Source organism: Neohortaea acidophila (genome assembly GCF_010093505.1).
Source record: "Neohortaea acidophila strain CBS 113389 unplaced genomic scaffold BDY17scaffold_5, whole genome shotgun sequence".
Taxonomy (NCBI): Eukaryota; Fungi; Ascomycota; class Dothideomycetes; order Mycosphaerellales; family Teratosphaeriaceae; genus Neohortaea; species Neohortaea acidophila.
Window position 1 is genome coordinate 1,203,316 of NW_022985514.1, and position 19,435 is coordinate 1,222,750.

General features: G+C 57.1%; 8 protein-coding genes across 8 annotated transcripts; 4 read left to right on the forward strand and 4 right to left on the reverse strand.

The window, feature by feature from the left end:
* Nucleotides 1-587: 587 nt before the first annotated feature.
* Nucleotides 588-2,521, forward strand: BDY17DRAFT_316810 (concanavalin A-like lectin/glucanase domain-containing protein; the record flags this gene model as incomplete). Its single annotated transcript, XM_033736037.1, has 3 exons — nucleotides 588-1,281; nucleotides 1,336-2,325; nucleotides 2,385-2,521. The coding sequence occupies 3 exons, from the start codon at nucleotides 588-590 to the stop codon at nucleotides 2,519-2,521; spliced, it is 1,821 nt and encodes a 606-aa protein (XP_033590007.1).
* A 227-nt stretch (nucleotides 2,522-2,748) lies between these two features.
* BDY17DRAFT_297433 (chaperonin 10-like protein) lies at nucleotides 2,749-4,399 on the reverse strand. The gene is made up of 2 exons (XM_033733599.1): nucleotides 3,199-4,399; nucleotides 2,749-3,144 (listed from the first exon to the last, which is right to left on the reverse strand). The coding sequence occupies exons 1-2, from the start codon at nucleotides 4,287-4,289 to the stop codon at nucleotides 2,895-2,897; spliced, it is 1,341 nt and encodes a 446-aa protein (XP_033590008.1). The 5' UTR covers nucleotides 4,290-4,399; the 3' UTR covers nucleotides 2,749-2,894.
* A 410-nt stretch (nucleotides 4,400-4,809) lies between these two features.
* Nucleotides 4,810-5,961, reverse strand: BDY17DRAFT_147729 (uncharacterized protein). The gene is made up of 2 exons (XM_033729594.1): nucleotides 5,126-5,961; nucleotides 4,810-5,068 (listed from the first exon to the last, which is right to left on the reverse strand). Exons 1-2 carry the CDS (start codon nucleotides 5,872-5,874, stop codon nucleotides 4,891-4,893), a joined length of 927 nt encoding a protein of 308 aa, XP_033590009.1. The 5' UTR covers nucleotides 5,875-5,961; the 3' UTR covers nucleotides 4,810-4,890.
* Nucleotide 5,962: 1 nt separating this feature from the next.
* On the reverse strand, nucleotides 5,963-9,753 carry BDY17DRAFT_147620 (uncharacterized protein). Its single transcript, XM_033729591.1, has 2 exons — nucleotides 9,407-9,753; nucleotides 5,963-9,342 (listed from the first exon to the last, which is right to left on the reverse strand). The coding sequence occupies exons 1-2, from the start codon at nucleotides 9,598-9,600 to the stop codon at nucleotides 6,114-6,116; spliced, it is 3,423 nt and encodes a 1,140-aa protein (XP_033590010.1). The 5' UTR covers nucleotides 9,601-9,753; the 3' UTR covers nucleotides 5,963-6,113.
* A 595-nt stretch (nucleotides 9,754-10,348) lies between these two features.
* On the forward strand, nucleotides 10,349-12,835 carry BDY17DRAFT_251107 (Lipin/Ned1/Smp2-domain-containing protein; the record flags this gene model as incomplete). The annotated part of the gene is made up of 3 exons (XM_033731137.1): nucleotides 10,349-10,750; nucleotides 10,829-12,070; nucleotides 12,110-12,835. The coding sequence occupies 3 exons, from the start codon at nucleotides 10,349-10,351 to the stop codon at nucleotides 12,833-12,835; spliced, it is 2,370 nt and encodes a 789-aa protein (XP_033590011.1).
* A 263-nt stretch (nucleotides 12,836-13,098) lies between these two features.
* BDY17DRAFT_310449 (GWT1-domain-containing protein) lies at nucleotides 13,099-14,820 on the reverse strand (the record flags this gene model as incomplete). The annotated part of the gene is made up of 2 exons (XM_033735437.1): nucleotides 13,099-14,664; nucleotides 14,725-14,820. The coding sequence occupies 2 exons, from the start codon at nucleotides 14,818-14,820 to the stop codon at nucleotides 13,099-13,101; spliced, it is 1,662 nt and encodes a 553-aa protein (XP_033590012.1).
* Nucleotides 14,821-16,553: 1,733 nt separating this feature from the next.
* BDY17DRAFT_324176 (uncharacterized protein) lies at nucleotides 16,554-18,660 on the forward strand (the record flags this gene model as incomplete). The annotated part of the gene is made up of 3 exons (XM_033737142.1): nucleotides 16,554-17,978; nucleotides 18,030-18,431; nucleotides 18,490-18,660. 3 exons carry the CDS (start codon nucleotides 16,554-16,556, stop codon nucleotides 18,658-18,660), a joined length of 1,998 nt encoding a protein of 665 aa, XP_033590013.1.
* A 270-nt stretch (nucleotides 18,661-18,930) lies between these two features.
* BDY17DRAFT_324177 (uncharacterized protein) lies at nucleotides 18,931-19,406 on the forward strand (the record flags this gene model as incomplete). Its single annotated transcript, XM_033737143.1, has 2 exons — nucleotides 18,931-19,096; nucleotides 19,153-19,406. The coding sequence occupies 2 exons, from the start codon at nucleotides 18,931-18,933 to the stop codon at nucleotides 19,404-19,406; spliced, it is 420 nt and encodes a 139-aa protein (XP_033590014.1).
* Nucleotides 19,407-19,435: the final 29 nt, after the last annotated feature.

Below are 19,435 nucleotides of genomic sequence, written 5' to 3' on the forward strand. Positions count from 1 at the left end.
TGACCGTCGACCATGATGTCCAATAGTGATTCGAGCAGCCAGCGAGCCATCCTTCTCCGTCGATAACCGCCCACCGAATACGCCAACTTCCTCTCACGCCGCCCTACCTACGCTCCGCTCACCGACACATTTTGATCTCTGCTCACCACCGGGGCCAGGGCAACTGCGTAGAACAGGCCAGTGGGGTCTCGGAGTGCGCAGACAGCCACTCCATTCGCCGCAGTCAGCAGACCAGCCCGCCATCACGAACCGCGGTTATCATGAGCACGAATCCATATTCCATACCCTCCGCCTTCGCCAACACCCCTCCACATCGACGACCATCCTACGCAAACGTGGCTGCAGGAGGCGCTGCGGGAAACCTCCACCCCTCCCGATTCAACACCTTGGCTGCGGTCACCAACTCCCTTACTTCCCCCGATACCATGGCCCTCTCACCACACCAGCAGCAGTCCGAGTCACAGTCCGCGACCCAGAGACCTAGAAGCTCACTTCGTAGCATGGACATAGATGGGCAGAATGGACAAAATGTGCGAAAGAGACCCGGGTCGAGCTGGTCGAACGATGTCGGCCGCTCAGACGGACGCATGGGCTGTGCATACCACGACGAACACCCTCCCTTTCTCACCCCCTCATACCTCCGCCAATCCCGCCACGTGCAAAGGCTCCAACGCGCCTGGGACGCACACATCGCCGAACTGCAAGAAAACCTTCAACTCCTCCCTCCGCCCTCGGGCCCGCCGAGTCTGTCTACGAGTCCGAGTAATGCGAATCTGAGCAAGATGCATGCCTCCCACATCCATCGTGGGCCAGTGCAGGATGTGATTGAGAGGATACCGCCGGTTGTGGACGATTATGCGGTGCACCCGCTGCCCACGAGACTTAGTGCAGACGACAAGTGTCAAGGGTTGGAAATACTGGCGGACGGTGGCGAAGTGCGGTTCACCGGCTCGACGAAACAATCAGAGGAGGCAGCTTCAGTGAGGGCCGATCACCCTATGCCGCGGGAGTGCGGCCTGTACTACTTTGAGATTACGGTGCTGTCGCGCGGGAAAGATGCATTCATCGGCGTAGGCTTTTCGGGGCGGAAGGTCAGCCTGAATCGCTTGCCGGGCTGGGATACCGATTCCTGGGCGTATCACGGGGATGATGGGTTCAGTTTTGCATGCACGGCGAATGGCAAGGCGTACGGACCGAAGTTCGCTACGCAGGATACGGTGGGCTGTGGCGTGAATTTTCGGACGGGCAATGCCTTTTTCACTAAGAATGGGGTGTATCTTGGTGAGTGCCTCAGTTACGGATGATTGAGATGTCCGACTAACTCGCATCTGCTAGGCGTCGCTTTCTCTGGAATCAAGAGTCAACGACTATACCCGTCCGTCGGGATGAAGAAGCCGAACGACCATGTATCAATCAACTTCGGCCGCAGCGCATTCATGTTCGACATAGATCGAATGATGGAGCAAGAGCGACAGACCGTCATGGCCGATCTCACCACCGCCGACCTGTCTGGTCTCCACCCTCCAGACGACGCACATACACTCATCCACAATCTCATTGGGCAATACCTCGCGCACGAAGGCTACATAGAGACGGCCAAAGCGTTCGCGAGCGACGTCAACGCAGAGCGACAGACACTTCCCAGCAGCAGCAAAACGCCACTCCACCTCCCGAACGCCGAAGACGATGTACATGCCGCCAATCGGCAGAAGATACGACGCGCGATTCTCAATGGCGACATCGACAAAGCGCTCAAATTCACCAACTGCTTCTACCCGCACGTCCTCAACGAGTCTCGCAACAAAGACATCCACTTCCGTCTACGGTGTCGAAAGTTTATCGAAATGATGCGAAACTATACGGAACTGTCCGCCGCCGCGGCCGCATCACCACCACCTCCAAGTAGCAACGGCCACGCAGACGGCGCCGACAACGGCGGCGTAGACATCGACGCCTCAGAACCAATCGACACCCAAATGGAGCTCGACGACCAACTCAACCGCGAATCCGCGCCCCCCAACCACCCCTCATCAACCACCTCTCCCTCCTCCTCATCCTCCGACATCGACATGGACGCCTCGCAAGAACTCTCCCCCAGCAAAGCAAGCCTCATGGCGCAGAACGAACTGCTTGCGCAAGCCCTCGCGTACGGCCAGGAACTGCAGTCGACGTTCGGCTCGGATCCCCGCCCGCAGATCAAGAAGCAGTTGTCCGATATTTTCGCTATTATGGCTTATACCAATCCGAACGAGAGTGTGGTTGGCGGACTCATGGATGCCAAAGGCCGGGTGCAGATTGCGGAGGACTTGAATGGGGCTATTCTTGGTATGTCTTTCTCGCCTTCGTTCGTGAAGAAGCGCTGGCTAACAATGTGTGTTTCTTAGTCTCCCTAGGCAAACCCTCCTCTGCGGCATTAGAGAAACTGTCAGCGCAGACGGAAGCGTTGCTCGACGAGGCTGCGACGAGGACCGGGGGCGCGGCGGCGTTTGTGAATGTGAATCGGGACTTTTTGCGGGCATAAGGTAGATGGCGAATGTAACAAGCGGTTTTCCTCTGCTCATTTGGTGGGATCGATGGCGTGTGCGTGCTGGTGTTTTGAAGATTGGATATATCATTTTGGGGGGTTGCTCTCGGCCGTCTCTCCCCTGTCTTTTGCTTTGAGCGAGCATGCTGTGGTTGAATGGATGGACTGATCGCTGATGGACTGGAGGAGGGAAACGGGACAGTTGTAATCAATGGACTGTATATACAGCGCCACTCCTTCATCTTCTCTCCCGAGTACTACATTATTGGAAAAGAAGCTTCCGATCATCATAAGTTTCATTAATGGGTCAACAACACCCCATCGAGCCATCTACCATCACCGCACAACCCCCCTCAGTCGCAAGAGGCGATCAATACGTCGTCAACGCCGGCGAGCCCGCGCAAGGCGGCGCCGAGAAGCGCGTCTGCACATACACCTTCTGCATCCCGTCCTCCTTCTTGTCGAACTTGTAGTACACCTTGTCCAAATCCTCCATGCGCACGCGGTGCGTGACCATTTTCAGCGGGTCGATTTCGCCCTTTTGGATGCGTTTGAGCAAGTCTTCCCAGTAGAGGTGGACGGGGGCCTGGCCGTTGCCGATGAAGCGGATGCCGCGTTCCCTGTCAAATTGTTTTGGTTAGTTGGTGATGGTTGGGGGGGATGAGAGAACGTACATGATGCTTCCGATGTTGAAGTGGTTGGTGTAGCCCACGTACACACCCGTGACGCCCACGCGGCCGTAGTTCTTCACACTCTCAATCATCTCATTAAGAATCTCCGACGTGTCCGTCTCCAGCCCCGCCGCGATCTCAATGGTATGCAGCCAGCCCTTGGGATACTCGCCAGCGACACACTCGAGCGCCACGTCCGGCCCTCTCCCGTCCGTCATCTCCTTCAATTTCGTCACCACCCCTTTCGGCCCCTTGAGCTGCGAGAAATCCACCGTCTCGACGTTGGGGTACTTTGACTTGACGTAGTCGAGGCGCCAGTTGCAGTCGATGACGATGACGCGGCTGGCGCCGTTGAGGAAGGCAAACTCGGCGGCCATTTGGCCTATCGGGCCGGCGCCCCAGACGGCGACGATGGAGCCTTTGGTGACGCCCGTGTCGACGACGCAGTTCCAGCTGGTTGCGATGACGTCGGAGAGGAAGAGGCCCTTTTCGTCGGGCACGTCGTCAGGCAGTTTGAGCAGGTTCACATCGCCATAAGGAACTCTGGTGTACTCTGCTTGTCCTCCTGCGAATCCACCTGTAAAGTGGCTGTAGCCAAACATCCCTGCTGTTCGCCCGCCGTACATTGCGTTTTCGATAGTGTTGGAGTTCGTCTTCTCGCATTGCGAAGAGAGCTTCTGATCGCAGTAATGGCAAGAGCCACACGCTATCTGGAAGCTCGCCACCACGCGGTCGCCCTTCTTGACCTTGGAAATCTTCGAGCCGACCTCATCGACAACTCCGCAGAACTCATGGCCGAGAATGTCGCCGGTCTGCATCTCAACCACCGAGCCATGCAACAGGTGCAAGTCGCTGCCGCAGACGGTGCTCCCGGTGATTTTGAGGATGACATCGGTATCCTCGATGATGGCGGGTTTGGACACTTCGACGACCTCGACCTTGTTCTTGCCTTGCCACACCAGCGCTTTCATTTTGTCGGCTGAGGAGGCATAGGCGGGATCGCGGTCGGGATTGGTGACATCTTGGATGGTGGTGGCGTTGTCGCCGTGCCCGATTTTCTCTTCGAGTTTCGCTGCTGCGGAGGAGAGGGCCATTTTGGGTGGTAGTTAAGATTAAAGTGAGAGAAGTAAGAGAGAAAGAGCGTGTGGAACTAAACAGGGAAAATCAACAGCACTTATCTTTCTTGCATCAAACAACGTGGTTTCCGCGACGTGCAGCCCGGAGTCGGAGTCGGCTCCGAATCATGGAGAGGAACAAGATCATCATGACGCAAGGCACGACCTGCTCTCTCGTCACACACGCTAGAGCGAGAGCAATTGGCACGTCATGAAGTAGAAACGATCGCCGAGCGCATCCGATATTTGTTCCTCTTGCTTGGGGCACACGTGTCTGATTGCCGAGCGTATTTGGCTGGAAGATACTTGTACTTGTTTCGGCATGATGTCCTTGCAAATGAGGCTGAAGTCAAAAAAAAACTTTCGCCACTTGCGGCCGCGGCCTTGTCTCTGATGCCGTACGGCTGGCCTCTTCCCATCGTGATCTTCTGATTGTCACGATGGTGGTGAATGATGTGTCCAGAATGCCCAGAGCCATCGTCAGCTGCGCGTACAGGTGCAAGAAGTAGACATGCGGTCGAAATAAGGCCATCACGGCCTGACCATCACGGTTGAGGTTGCAGGTGGCAGGCGGCTCGCATCACGGAGCCTCGTCCGTGAGCTGCATGCTCATCCGCCGCATGCGCTGCACGCTGTCGTGATACAACGGACTATCACTCCCCACGCACGTCTCTTCAATGCGCAGGCCCCGCGCTGCAGATCGTCGCGCGTCCTCATGATTGCCCAAATGCGCGTGTTTCTCCGCCACGGAGAGATATCTGCGCATCAAACATTAGCCCATCCATGTGTCCACATCGCTTCAAAGCAAGACTCACATCATCCCCAACTCTCGACCCCCCAAACCCTCCGACTCAAACAGCCCAATCAACTCCCCCAACACATCAACCTCCACGTGCCCCCTCCCATTCGAATCTGCACTCCCCATCGCAAACTCCCTCAACCTGTCCCTCATCCCCGTCCTCCTCCCCTCACTTCCCCCATCATCGCTCACCTCATCACAAATCCCACACCCACACCAAAATCCAAAACCCCTCCACAATCGCCCCCTCCTCTCCTCCCTCAAAGCAACCCCGCTCTCCCCAAGATAACTCACCGTCATCTCCTCCCCAGCCTCAATCCCACGCGTAGCATGCACGGTAAACTTGCCCAACGCAGAGTTGAAATTCCCCTGACAGCTGGGGATGCACGAGTGGTTGAAGCGGCTGATTTCGGTGAAGAGAGCCTGCACGCCTGCGCCGAGGTCGAAATTGTTGTTCCGGAAAGCGGAGAGGAGAGCGCTGTAGTCTCGCACTATGCTTGGAGTTGGGAGCGTGGAGGTCGATATTAGGTTCCAGGCTGCGCGGGCGCGGTCGAGGATTGAGATGGCATTGTTACCAGCGTTGACGGAGAGGGCGCGGATGAAGGCGATGTCGCGCTGCGGGAGCCGGGTGATGGCGCCGTAGACTTCTCGCTCGCCTTTGACGGTTACGAGCGGTGCTTCCGCGACGATGCGCGTGCCGCGGGGTATGTGTGTTGTCGCGAAGACGCCCAGACCTTTCAGTCCAGCCGTACGGATGGTGTACATGCGGCTTTTGGGCTGGGACGGTGTCGCGTGACTACCTTTGGGAGTGTCGTGTGTCTAACTTCCAGATTTGGCAGGTGTGGTTGAGAAAAAGTAAGAAGCCGAGTTTGAACGCGTGTCATGCTGGATTATCCGCGCATACAATGATATCTCGCCCGTGAACAGGAGACACAGATGGCAAGTTGTGACAGGTCCTTCAGGTGTTAAAGTCCAAAGAATGGCAGCGATATCTCCCTACTCATCTACACCCCCTCCTCATCATCCTCGCCATCCTCCGTCCCACTCGCCATGCTGATCCGATCACTCATACTCTGCGCCTCCGCCGCACCACCAGCACCCTTCTTCTTCCCCAGCTTAAAAGCACTACTCCAGCTCCGCGAACCCCGATGGTCCTTAGCGTCGGACCTCGCCGGCGAATTGTCCTTCAGACTGCTCACGCTCTCATTCATCGGATCCACGTCGTCTTCGGCAGGCACAGGCGTTGACGCAGATGTCGTGGGCACATCGAGGCGCGACCTCTGACGGTTGAAAGAGGGCAGGCTGAACTTGCTAGACGAAGACTTGCGGGTGATTTTCTGCATCAGGCTTTCCTTGCTCTGCTGCGAGGCGGATGCGGCGGGAACATCGGAGGTGGGGTAGGAAAGTGTTTGGTCGAGGTCCGGAGAGGTACGGCCGGATTCTACCAGAGAGGACTCGGTAGTGGTCATGGAGCGGGTGTCGCGGGTGTCACGAGACTTGCGGCTGTTGGGTGGGGACTCGTCGTGTTCAAGGCCGTGGGACGTTGGCGGTGCTGTCAATTGCTGAGGCGTGAGGCCATCATTCTTGTCGCTGCCCTCGCCGTTTTCCCTCGCTTTGTCCTTGCCGCCAAACTTCATGCTGGAAAAGAATGACTTGAAGTCTTTCGCGTTCGGATTGAGCTTAGCAGCATTGTCGGCAGCTGTGTTCTTCGATGGCTTGGTTCCAATTGGCTCGAGGTGCGGAGCTTCATTGGGATCAATGGCGTCGGAATCGTCATCCTCTAGAATGTCTTCGGGAGGGCCGGAAGCGGCATATTGGACAGACGGACGACGAGACGGGTGACGCGAACCGTACATGCGTGATTGCTGAGAGGGAGCGTTCCACCCAGCAGCACCGAAGGCGAGCGGACTGCCGCGGGCTCCAGCTGCGCCATCTGCCAGCGACCAGGTGTCGGAAGGCCAACGACCGCTCTCCATCGACGGCCGCGGGAGCTCATTGGAATGCGTAGAGCCAGGGCGCGGGGAAGCAGGCTTTCGACTGAATGCAGTAAAGTTGGATGGCCACCCGCCGCTTTTCTCCTTGCTGAAAAAGCCAAAAGCCCGCCTGGCAGTCGCTGCACCGGGAGAGTCTGAAGAAACGTCCTCGGTGCCATCCAAACCGCCCAGGCCGGAAATGCTGCTATTGCGTTTGCGAGCAGTGGAGTCCAGGCCTGTGCTTCCTGGATCTTGTCTTGGCATGGAACTGGCTTTGCTCAGAGGTGGGCCTTCTTCGAGCGCGCTCTTGTTACGAGGTCGAATGCCAAACATGCCGCTGAATCGACTGCCCGTGCCTCCACTAGCAGCACGATTTGAGCGGTTCGATCGGATGGAGCGGCGATCTCCTTCAATAACGGCATCGGACGAGGTGGTGGGAAGATTGTATTGACTCGCTCGAGGGCTTGCCAACACGCTCGGCGATCTGCTGCTAGATGCTGCCGGGGAGGCAGGTCCGGCGCCAAGCTGGTCGTGCTGGGGCTGAGGGGATGGGCCAGGTATTCCTGCCAGACCAGGCAAAGAGCCAAGTCCTGGAAGCGGCCTAACCTGCTCAAGTCTGCTTTCGCCCTCACCCGAGAAGAGATCTGCGGGAATGAGAGCAGCGCCAGCTGTCGGGGACATGGCAGCGCCTCCGGTGAGTCTGTCCCGATCATCCTCTGACATGGCCACCTCGTCCGTCGGGTTCGGGAATGACATGCCGTTGTGAATGTTGAAAAAGGGTGTAGGGTTGTAGGCCGCTCCAGCTGGGCCGGCCGGGTTCGAGAAGGGGCTGTGGTTTACTGGAAAGGTGCCAAGGCGAGGGCTTTCAGCAACACTGGGAGAACTCCTGCGCTGCATCTCCGCCATTCGATGGCGATCGTTGGCAGCAGGCGCGTACTGTGTTGCATCCTCTTGCCGTCTTCGATCAGCCCGTAGAGTCTCGAGCCATTGCATCTGATTGACGTAGAATTTCTTCGCGTTCTCCAACCGCGTGAAGGTGCCGGTATACTGCTGCTGGAGGCTTTGTCTGAGCGCCTGCCATCTGCGCTCTTCTTCCGCATCGCTCTGGAGTTGCTGCACGAGGTTGGGCTCGCGTTCCGAGCCATTCGGAGAGTTGTCCTTGATTATGCGCTCAATCTTCTTGACTTCCGCCGTCTTTTCTTTGACTTGATCGTCGAGGGCCCGAAGTTTCGCGCTTTCTGCGGCCTGTTTCTCGCGCAAGTCTTCTTTATCTCGCGCCATTTGTTCGAGGTGGGTTGCCCGTTCGCTTTTGATCCGTTCCACCTCAGCAGCCATCTCCTCCGCGCCACGCTCCCACCGTAGCATGTCCTCTGTGAGTTTCACCCTCTCCTGCTTCTTCTGTTGCAACAATCGCTCTTGCTTCGCACGCTCGTTCTGCGCGGCGGTATTCTGTCGCTCAAGCGTGTTCACTTCTCTTTTTAGATTCCGGCTAACTTTTTCCTTGTCATTAACCTGAGCCTTCAAGTCATCACGCTCATTTGCCAATTCGTCTTTCTGCCGGAATTCTTCATCGTCCTCCTCTCTCGCCAACCTCTCGGCGTCTTCGGTTTCACGTCTGATTGCATCGAGCTTTTCCGTAAGCTGCTGAACAGTCTCCGCACCATCACGTAAATCAAGGTCGTCTGCATGCGAGTCTTGCCTGGGATCGATTTGGATGCTGGCGGGCGATGGGCGGCGACTCGTGTTTCTTACCGGCCCCAGGCCCAGGCTACCCTCTCTCGCCATACTAGTCGAGGTCGGAGAGGATGGGGCGAAGTCTTTGAGGGCGCGATAGGGCCGGACGCGTGGGACGAGTTCCTGTTGGGGGTCATGGTCGGGATCGGCGGGGTTGACGGCAGGGGTGAAGAAATCGTCTGAAGAGGTAGGTTTGGTGCGAAATCGGATAGCGGCGCTCTTGGAGCTGAATTCATTGTGCAACAGAGCCACGCGGACAACGTAGAAGGAGGCGGGCTGAAGACCGGTTATCATGACCGCAGACTCGTGGCATGGCGATCGGTCTATGAGGGTGCCGTTGAGGTGTATTTCTATCTTGACCTGGCTCTTGTGCTTTGGCTTTTCCAGAAAGCTCCAGTGGATAATGGCGCCGTCCGCTTTGATGCCAGCGAGATCGATAAGAGGGTGGGAGGGAATATCGAATCCGAGGAGGTAGGAGAGATCGCCGAGAGGTTTCTGTACGATTTGAGAGGCCCGATAGGCGAGCCTGGGGGAGCAAGTCAGCGTGTGGCGGGTGGGGAGACGGATGAGGATCAGTAGCTGGGGCTCACCAGACAAGAGCTATGCAGACGCATGTTGGCTTAAACCAGAAAGCGAGCGGAAGAGCGAGGGATTGGAGGGTGAGTAGGACACGTGGAGATATTGCGCTATTCCACCAGGGCGCAGAAGGGTCGCCGTCGGTTGGATTAGCCAGCCAACTCGACCCTCTCGAGGGAGTCGCAGCTGCGGCATTGAAGTATGCCATGTCTACAGCATGTTCGGGAAGCCAAGCGAATGGGGTGTGTAGGGGAGGAAGTAATGCACATGTGAAAGAGGAATGATGGAGTGGAGGGGCGGGTATTGGTGGAGGTCGGCGTGCTTGTGGTGCTCGTGGAGTAACGAGTGCACGTTGGAAACATTCAGAAGCCAAGGCCGGCTCGCAGTTGATGAAAAGCTGCTTAACTAATCCGTCATCGGCCGGCAAGCGCGACCGCGACCTCGGGAAGGCTGCCTGCCTCTCCTGCCCAGCCGTCAGGCATCAATCAAGGTTTCGCGCCAGTGAAAAGAAGGGCAGGTACAGTCGGGCCAGCATTCGACGGAATCACGGCGAGTCGAGCAGTGAAATGAAGCAGTTCAGCATTATCTGCTCTTCATGTGCCATTCTACATATTCCTTCCTTTGATACACCGCTTGCACATCCTCCCGTGCCCAAAGCAGCGACGTCTGATCATTCCACTGCATCTGCCGGATGACGTGGGGGCCGACTCAGCACCCCGGCTGACCTGCACGCATCTTTCGCAGAACACCACCACCCGTATCTTGTGACCGCGCCAGGCTCGCTGACCCTCGCTGACCCTCGCTGTCCCTCCTTCGCCACTCCCTTCCCATATCCTCGACGTTCCGCCCTTGTCACTCGCTTGTCATTCATCATTCCGCACGACTCTCTTCCCATCCGCAATTGACCATACCTGGCCCGAGAGGGAGGCCGAGGCCAGCCTGCGCATTGCTCGACCATGCAATACGTCCGTTCCCTAGCAGGCTCGGTCAACGGTGCATGGAACAGCATCAACCCGGCCACCCTGTCCGGGGCCATCGATGTCATTGTCGTCGAGCAAGATGATGCCTCCCTCGCCTGCAGCCCCTTCCACGTCCGCTTTGGCAAATGGCGCCTCCTGCGCCCCTACGAGAAGAAGGTGGAGTTCAAGGTCAATGGGCAGAAGCAGAACTTCTCCATGAAACTCGGCGAGGGTGGAGAGGCCTTCTTCGTCTTCGAAACCGACGAGCATGTTCCCCCAGGCCTACAAACCAGTCCGCCTGTCTCCCCCGAAACCAGTCCCCAACTCGAAGCTAGTCTGCCTCCCGCACCCACCTCCCAAGACCCCGACCCGCTCGACCTCAACGACAATCATCTCGGCGTGAGACAGCCAAAGCAACATGTTAAGAGCGCGAGTTTTAGCATACACCCTCCACCCCTACACTTCGACAGAGGCCAGACCGACCTTGGACGCCTCACTCCTCCCCCACGGCTCTCCGATATGCATCTCAGACGACCGCTTTCCACAGACATGACGGGTTACAAGACCGACAGGTTAACTCGCTTCTCCACCGACAGTGATATAGAAGCTGGCAAGGCGATTGTCGAAAGTTCCAAAGATGATAGCACCCCTCTCAGTGAATCCTTACCACAACGAAGACCACCATCGCCCCTACAAACTCGAGCAGACCGTTCTTCTACTTCACCTCCCCCTTTTACGAAGGATGATGCCAATACACGAGCTATGAATCTCTCCAAGAAACTCTGGGCTTCCAACATTAGCAATCAAGTCACGGACACTGGCGACTTGATGCTAGATATGACGAATTACAGGAGTGGTGATGGTGATGCACTGCAAGCAGAGGCAATCGCGCGACAGCTGTTGTCAGAAGAAATTGACGGCCCCTACGACATTGGCGCCTTGATTGGTGCGGATGAAAATGGCAACATCTGGATCTACAGTAGCGAAGAGGCGAAGGACGCGGCCGCGCAAAAGGCAGTAAAAGCTCTTGGGAGCTACAATCCCGCCGGATACGCCTCGACAGACGCTCTGATCGACCAAGGATACCACAGCGACGATGCCAAATCCGACTCCCACGTGGAGCTTTCAGCCACACGCGCTCGACGAGATTCGGATAGTGCTATCGGCATCAACTCTGGACCGAGCTCTCCAGGACAGGAATCCGTCACCCCCGGCGAGCCGGTCAAGACGTATGCTAAGACCCTGCGGCTCACGTCCGAGCAACTCAAGTCCATGCACCTCCGGCCGGGCGCCAACCCCATGTCTTTCACAGTGAACCGGGCGACATGCGCGGCGAATCTTTGGTATCTGAAGCACGATGTACCCATTGTCATCAGCGACATCGATGGCACTATCACCAAATCCGACGTCTTAGGCCACGTGATGAATTCCATCGGAAGAGACTGGACGCATCCCGGTGTCGCCAAGCTATACACGGAGATTGCAGCCAACGGCTACAACCTCCTCTACCTCACAAGTCGTAGCGTCGGGCAAGCAGACACCACGCGGAATTACCTAGACGGTGTAGTGCAAGACGGCTTCCGGCTCCCCAAAGGACCCGTCATCCTGAGTCCCGATCGCACCATGGCAGCTCTACGGCGCGAAGTCTACCTTCGCAAGCCGGAGCTATTCAAAATGGCCTGCTTACGAGACATCATGGCCCTCTTCTCCGGCCACGGCGTCTCTGCGCACTCTCAAGGGCACGTAGACGGCGACGAGCACGAGAATCCTTCAGGACTAGGCATGAACCGCGGCCGCGGCGGCAGCCCATTCTACGCGGGTTTCGGCAACCGCCTCACCGACGCCCTCAGCTACCGCTCCGTCAACATCCCCAGCACGCGCATCTTCACCATCAACAGCTACTCTGAAGTCTCCCTGGACCTGCTGTCGCTCAACAATTACAAAACGGCGTACGCCACGATGCGCGAGATCGTCGACTACTACTTCCCGCCCGTCGGGCTGCTGGTCAAAGGCGGCGGCGAGGACTTTACGGACTTTAACTATTGGCGGCAGAAGCCTTTGGATCTTGTCGATTTCACGGATTCCGAGTCCGAGGAGGACGATGTGATTGAGGAGGCGTTGGAGCGCGCTACTACGAATGGCACGACGAAGGGAAGCGTGTTGAGCGAAGACGACGCCATGATGGATTCGTCTTACTTGGAGGATCCGCGCGTGAGCTTGGATGGCAGCCTACTTGCTTCTTCCGCGTTTGGAGACGATGATGACGACTTGGCGAATTCGTTGCTTCTGGACGATGAGGGAGCTGCGAGCGAGGAGGCGTTGGAAGAGGATGGCGACGATGAATATGAGGGTGATGAGGATCCGCGGTATAGTCGGCCTACGACTCCTGAGCTACGGCCTCAGGGTCCTGGTAAGGTTGCGGCGAAGGATTTGGAGACTACGCCGCGGCGGTCGGTAGAGATGCCGAGTCGGCGGTCGCGCTGATCCGAGGCTGGGGGCATTGTCATTTTGAGGCATAGCGATTGTAACTTTTTCTGATTGTCAGACGAAAGGGCTGTGAACGGCCTTGATTGCATAATCGAGCGAGTTTGATCCTTGCTGCTCACCGATATATCCCCAAAAGAGTAGCACTCATGGCGTACAAAAATCGCAACAAGTTTACAGAACCCATTATCCAGTCTATATGAGCCCTCCAGTTCGTCGGAGGGAGAATATACGCCTCTCCCAAGATGCAGACTGCCCTTCCCTTACAGCTTGATCGAGATATCGTAATGATCCAACATCAGCGCCGTCGCGCAAAGCACCCCAATATACCCCACCAACACCACCATGGCACTGATATCATCCATATAAAGCGTCTTGACACTCATGTTGATCCCGCCGGTCAACAAATTCGCCAGCAAGAACAGCGCGAGCCCATTGCGATTAAACGCATGCAGAACCTTGCTCGTGGCATTTTGGATGCGGCGGGCCTCCGTCTGCCTGTCGGGCGCTTTGTACAAATCGGGAAACATGAGCCACTCGATGATGCAAAAGGCGAAGAGCTGCGTGGTGTTGAAGGCGGAGACCCAGGCTACGTAGGGCAGGTTGGCCATGCGGCGGGAGACGAAGAGTTGCGGGCCGTAGGTCCAGACGAGCCAGACGGTCAGGATGAACCAGATGAAGGACCATTTGAGCAGGAAGAAGAAGGCGCCCTGGGGGTATTCGAATTTGAAGGGGTTTTCTTCTTCTTCCGCGGGTTTGGCGGTGGTAGTGCTGGCGGCGCCGGCTGCGTCTGGTGCTGAATGGTCGAGAACTGAGGCGAGCCATTCCGCATCCTCGTCTAGGGGGTCATCGTTTTCTTTCTTGTCTTTTTTGTCGGAGCGGCGGACGGGGATGACGAGGCCCCATTCTGGGTCGCGGGGGAGGATGCCCGTGCCGATGCCCATGCCTGCGATGAAGATTGCGAGGTAGCCGATGAAGGAGTAGACGCCTTCGCGATTCTGGGACAGCCAGTCGTCTGGGTGGCGCGGGGCGAGGATGAGGTAGGATTTCATGTCGGGGGTCAGGGCAGTCTCGTAGCAAATGCCGATTATGAGAGCCACGAGGCCGTATGCTGGGCTGAAGCGCAGGATGGGTAGGAGGATTGCGATGGCGGGTGGGAGCAGAGCGAGGGTGAAGAAGAAGTTCCAGTGCACGCCGTACTCGCTGACATGCTCGGGGTAGTCGAGGCCTTTCACCGTGTAGAGACGAGCGAGACCGAGAATGATGAGCGGCAGAGAGTGGCGCATGGCGGTTTTGAAGCGCGCGACGAATGAGGAGATTCCAGTGACTTTCTCCTTGAGTTGCTGACGAGCTGCCACGGTGCCTGCGGCAAAGACAAAAGATCCAACACCCAGGTCCATCAGAGACGTGCCGAAGCTCTCCGTCTTGGCGAAGCGTCGAGGAAAAACGGGAAAGTCGACGGCAAGGATGCTGATACATGTAATGACCATCATTGCACCGCGGTAGGTGGTGATGAAGGGTTTGATGGGAAGGGGGTCCTGATCATCTGGGGTGAGCTCATCGGCGGTGGCCTCGGCGGGTTTACCATTTGCGTCGGTCTTCGCCTTTGGCTTGCTACTTTGTTCTGAAGCAGCTTTGGGCTGTAGGAGCGTGGCGACGACGGGGAGAACGAGAAGACCAAGTAAGACCTGGGGCGCGGAAGAGTACATGGTGGTGGCGAAGAGGATGGTGCAGCAATTCAGCAGGAAATCCGTCAAGGCTGCCGGCACGGTGTAGGGGGTGAAGAAGCTCTGGCGGGTTTGGAGAAAGGTCCATAAGAGGACTGCAACCTGAGAGGGAAGTCAGTTTGCATTCACAGATGTTGGATATTGAAGGCGGGTTGAACGGACAGGGGCGACGGAAGTGACAAAATTGATCTCCCACATTCCTCCACCTCCCAACAGCGACACCGACGCCTCCTTGGCAGCCTTGTATTCGGGATCCATGGCGAGCTGATTGTTGTCGCGTCCGGAGCATGTGTGATGGGTGCTTGCGAGAAAAAGTACGCGATTTATCCGCCGCCGTGCAACGTGGACCCAGCTGCATCGGGCATGGCGGGGATTCGGAAGGCGGCGGACGCGCAGACGCGAGCCGGGCCGAGATGAAGTGCAGGATGTTTGTGACTTCATCTTCCACCACCGTCGCGTCCTGCACTGACAGATGTCTCATGTGTTGCGGTGAGGTAGCACAAGATGTGCCTTATTGTCATTCGGGACTCATCAGACGCCGAATATGCCTGCAATGACCTGGGGGCTTGTTGTTGTGGCAAAAGGCTGGCTTGTGCGCTCCCTGTCGTGGAGATGACTGTGGGACAACATGGCCAGAGCCATCGAGTATGATAGGACACACACAAGGTGAGATAAGATGGAATACACTGTCAATCGCAGCAGGTAGGTCAAATGCGAGACATCCTCGACGCTGCTCTTCCGGCCGGGCGGCGCCGTGGCGGGTTCATGCAGCACAATCCGGTCGTGCCTTCCCTTTCTTCAAACAAAAGTGCGCAAACGGAGGCAAGGTTTCGGATAATGACACAACACCTTCTCACATTCATGTTCCGCCTCGCGTCCCGAAACATCTTCCACCCCAACTTCCACCCATCATTCTTCCATTCCCCGCCATCGAGTACGCAGACCGTTCCTCAACATGGCGCTCCAAGAGCGTAATGTGAACGTGCCTCGCAACACTCCACCTTCTCACAGGACCCCTCATCTTCAATGCAAACTTCCTCGCCGTGTCATCACCCCGCTGAGCTCCGCGAAATGGGCCTCGACTGTTGCCGATCGAGTCGCGTCAATGGAAAAGTCTGAGCCGTCTGGGAAGAAGCATGGCGCTTCGCCTCGCTCGGTGAGTCTTCAGGCTCCTCCTCCTCGATTTCACCGCCCTCTGACAAGTGAAGATGACTCCAAACGGAACCCCCACCATCAACAAACCTCTTCCACGCGAAAAGCCCCTTCCCCCACGCCCAGCCCTGAGACTCGACAACACCCCCTCCCCCAGCAAGGACAGCCGAAGCTTGATCGACGCTGTCGAGCAGCCGCTTCGCATCATCTCTCCAACCGGTCAGAGACAGGATTGGCCCGCACTACGACCACGGTCCGCGGCTGGCCTGTCTACCCACTCCGACAGAGTTCACCTCGCACAGACCAAAGAGGGTGAGGAATGCCAACTGAGCCCCGCCGCAACTGCCACTCCAGCGTCTGTCGTGGCTGCCGCCGCCGAGCTCACCATGGTCATTACCGGCACCACTCGTCGCCCAATGAGCCATGTCGCATCTCACTCATTTGCTTCCTCCTACGCCAGCGCTAGCGAAAGCAAATCAGATCAAGACGGGATCGATCGGCATCTTCAGCAGGCCGGGACTTCTGTGGAGAGCACTCCTCGCCCTTCAACCTCAAATTCAGCTACAGAGACCTCGCCGGCTGAAGCCTTCCCGTCCTTTGACTCTCCGTCCACGGACTCTCCACTATCTCGCTTTCCTACCCGTCAAACTTCTCTCCGGCATAGGATTTCCGATGGCGTCCTCATGGAGCCTTCTCCTGGCTCGATGCATAGCTGCATGGCTTTTACAGACTTCACAAAAGCAGCGGACGCCTCTTCCACTTCCCAGGACTCTCGCATTCACAGCCCATCACCAGCAAGCTTCTCTCGTCCTCGCCCCAACAGCTTCTCTCGAGGTAGCATGTCCGCCAAAGCCATGAAGACCGCCTCGCGCATTCCCATCCCAGACAGCAAGAAAGCTACCGTGATCGATGTGAAGAAGAATCGACTATCAGGATCGATGCTTGTCAAACCATCACCCTCTTTCGGCAGTCGTCGACTCGCTTCGCCCGAAGCATTGAAAGTCCTTGAGAACGGTAAGATGCGTCGCCAGCTGAAACGCATGCCAACAGATGGAAGCCTGCAACGTATACGCACAGAACGCATGTGGGAGATGGAGAGCAATGCGACAGTCTCCACCGACGCTCCTTCGCTGTCGTATAGTCTCGACACCTCTCCGGACGGCACCCTGGCGCCCAGCTCACCTGATGGCCATCATGCGGCAACAGACTCGTCTGATACCGACGACGCCGGCTCGTCTCCGCCTGCTCAGCCTTACTGCCCAGGGCTGTCTCCATACAACAAGGCCGCGCATCTGCTTGATGCCACGTTCGATGGATCCCACTCCGACTCTGAAGGTGATCAGGGCCTCAGACGATTCAAAGCTACTGCACCACCCACGAACAGTCCGTTCACCGCCCCGCTGCCCACCATCCCGTCGGAGGCTCTTCTTTCCGTCGCGGATATGCACCGGCACGACCACCCCTCCTCCGAGCTGTCCCTAGCCCTCTCCCATCTAGAAGGCAAAGGTAGTCCACCCAAGACTGATGTCGACCGCCAGACCCTGCTCAACATGTTCGGACATCTGAAGCGCAGCCTGGACAAGAGCAAGAAGAAGAGCGTTTCACTGGCGGAGAATGCGGCAATGGCGGAAAAGTACCTCGCCAAGAACAGCAGCGTCGAATCAAACATGGGCGAGATGGTGCGGAACGAGGTCGGTGCGGGAAATGCATCCGACACCATGAGCAGGCTCGAGACAACATCAAGCGTCTGCGGTGAGAACGGAGAGGCGGCGGCTATGAGCAAGTGGTCGAGCAGCACGCCTTCGGACAACGCCACTTCCCCCTCTGCGGAGCACTTCGCCTCTGGTCAAGCCTTACATTCAGTCAACTCTCGGAAGTCGAATACTGTCTCCGCGGGTTCCGTCAACACCACCACCTCTATTGGCTACCCATCTCGCACGCCGGCAGTGCCTGACAATCTCTCGGCTCAAACGCCAGAAGCGGCTGCAACTCCTCCTCCCGTGGCTCGTCGTCGATCCTCTCCAACGCTTGGCAAGACCAGCCAAGCTCACCTGCCAGGTTCAGTCCGAGCGGCCAGGCAAGGTATGAAGGAAGGAACAGCTTCTTTCGCCCGCACCACTGCTTCATCTGAGTCAAAGAAGACGTCTCGCATCCCCGCTTTGAGTCCGAAAACCGGCAGTCCGCAGGAAGTACTGTCTCGTGGTCGCAAGCCTACGTCTGTGCGGAAGAGTCAATCGCAGGCCGTGAACACATCCAAATCGAAGGTGAGTTATGAGCGAGCCAATCAACACATCACACCCACTGACACATCACAGGTGCAGAGGCCGCGTTCCAGAAGTCGCTATGTCCTCGACAAGATCAACGGTCTTTTCTCCGGCAGGCGCGAGAGGCAGAGCGAAGAAATCCCTCCCGTTCCACGCATCGATGAGAAGGTCTTCAACCGCATTTCTCCCAACCACATGAACGGCAGTGCAATCACGCCAGACAAAGTTCCGACAGCAAGCACCTCTGGTGCTCCTCAACTGCCCAACACGCTCCGTGCATCGCTGTCCAGTCAAATTGCCTTGCATGGCTTTTCGGTCGGCGAGACGGGTGTCAATGAAGATGAACATGACGACAGTTCACGATCGGTGGAGAATCTGACCGAGCACATTGTCGGAAGAGCGCAGATGGAGCTGAACCCTCATCGCAAAGCGCGGCTCCTCAACTTTGCAAAGGTATGTCCCTCGGCTTCATTTGAGGCTGTAAGAGGTAGTTTGCTCATTTTTGATCTAGGTGTTAAACGACTCGCTCCTCAGCGCACGCGAAGCACGCATCAGTGCCGAGACTGCGCAGGATGCAGCGAAACATGCTCAACTAGCGTATGAGATGACGCAGAAGAGCCTGGCTATGCTGCACAAGCTTGCCGCGGCCATGGCTCGTGTCAGCCATCCTGCTAAACGGTGAATGGAAAGTTACGGTCAGGAGAAGGTGCATGAATTATGATGACGTGGTAATGTGATGCTGCACGACGTAATGAACGGGTGGAATCATCACTCGACTTGGGTCGTTCGGCAAGGCTGAGGGCATATCGAGGAGCGGATATCGTGGCACGGCTTGGTATTTTCCCGCACCGCAGTAGCTCATCGACATCAGAAAGTTAGAATCAGCTCTAACATCACCACTCTTGCTTCACCTCTCCCATCCATTCGAAATGTCCCTCTCACATCAGCAATGATGTCCTCCCCTTCAACAAAGGTGGCCAGCCATCCCCCACCGTCTCCACCGTCATCAACCCCCAATCCCGCCCGCCAACCCCTCCCCCTCTCCGCCAGTCAAGAACAACAAGTCCGCGACCTCTACTACAAGCGCGTGCGAACAAAATGCGCAGACGAAGTGAGAGGTAGGCTTCCTTCCCCCCTCCCTACATCCACCCTTCTACTAACGATACACACCCAGACTTCGCCGCCTGCTGCACCAACCGCACCTTCACCGCCACCCTCTTCTGCCGCACGCAGCAAAAAGCGATGAACAAGTGCATGATGCAGTACGCGACGCCCGAGGAGATGGATGCCGCGCGCGAGGAGTGGTTTGCGGGGACGGAGAAGAGGCGGGAGGAGCGGGAGCGCAAGGAGGAGAAGAGGAAGGTGGACGAGGCTTTTTGGCGGGAATGGTGGGCTAAGGATCGGGAGGGGGAGGGGAAGAAGGGGTGAGGTGGTTGATGTGCGTGGTGGATGTTTCT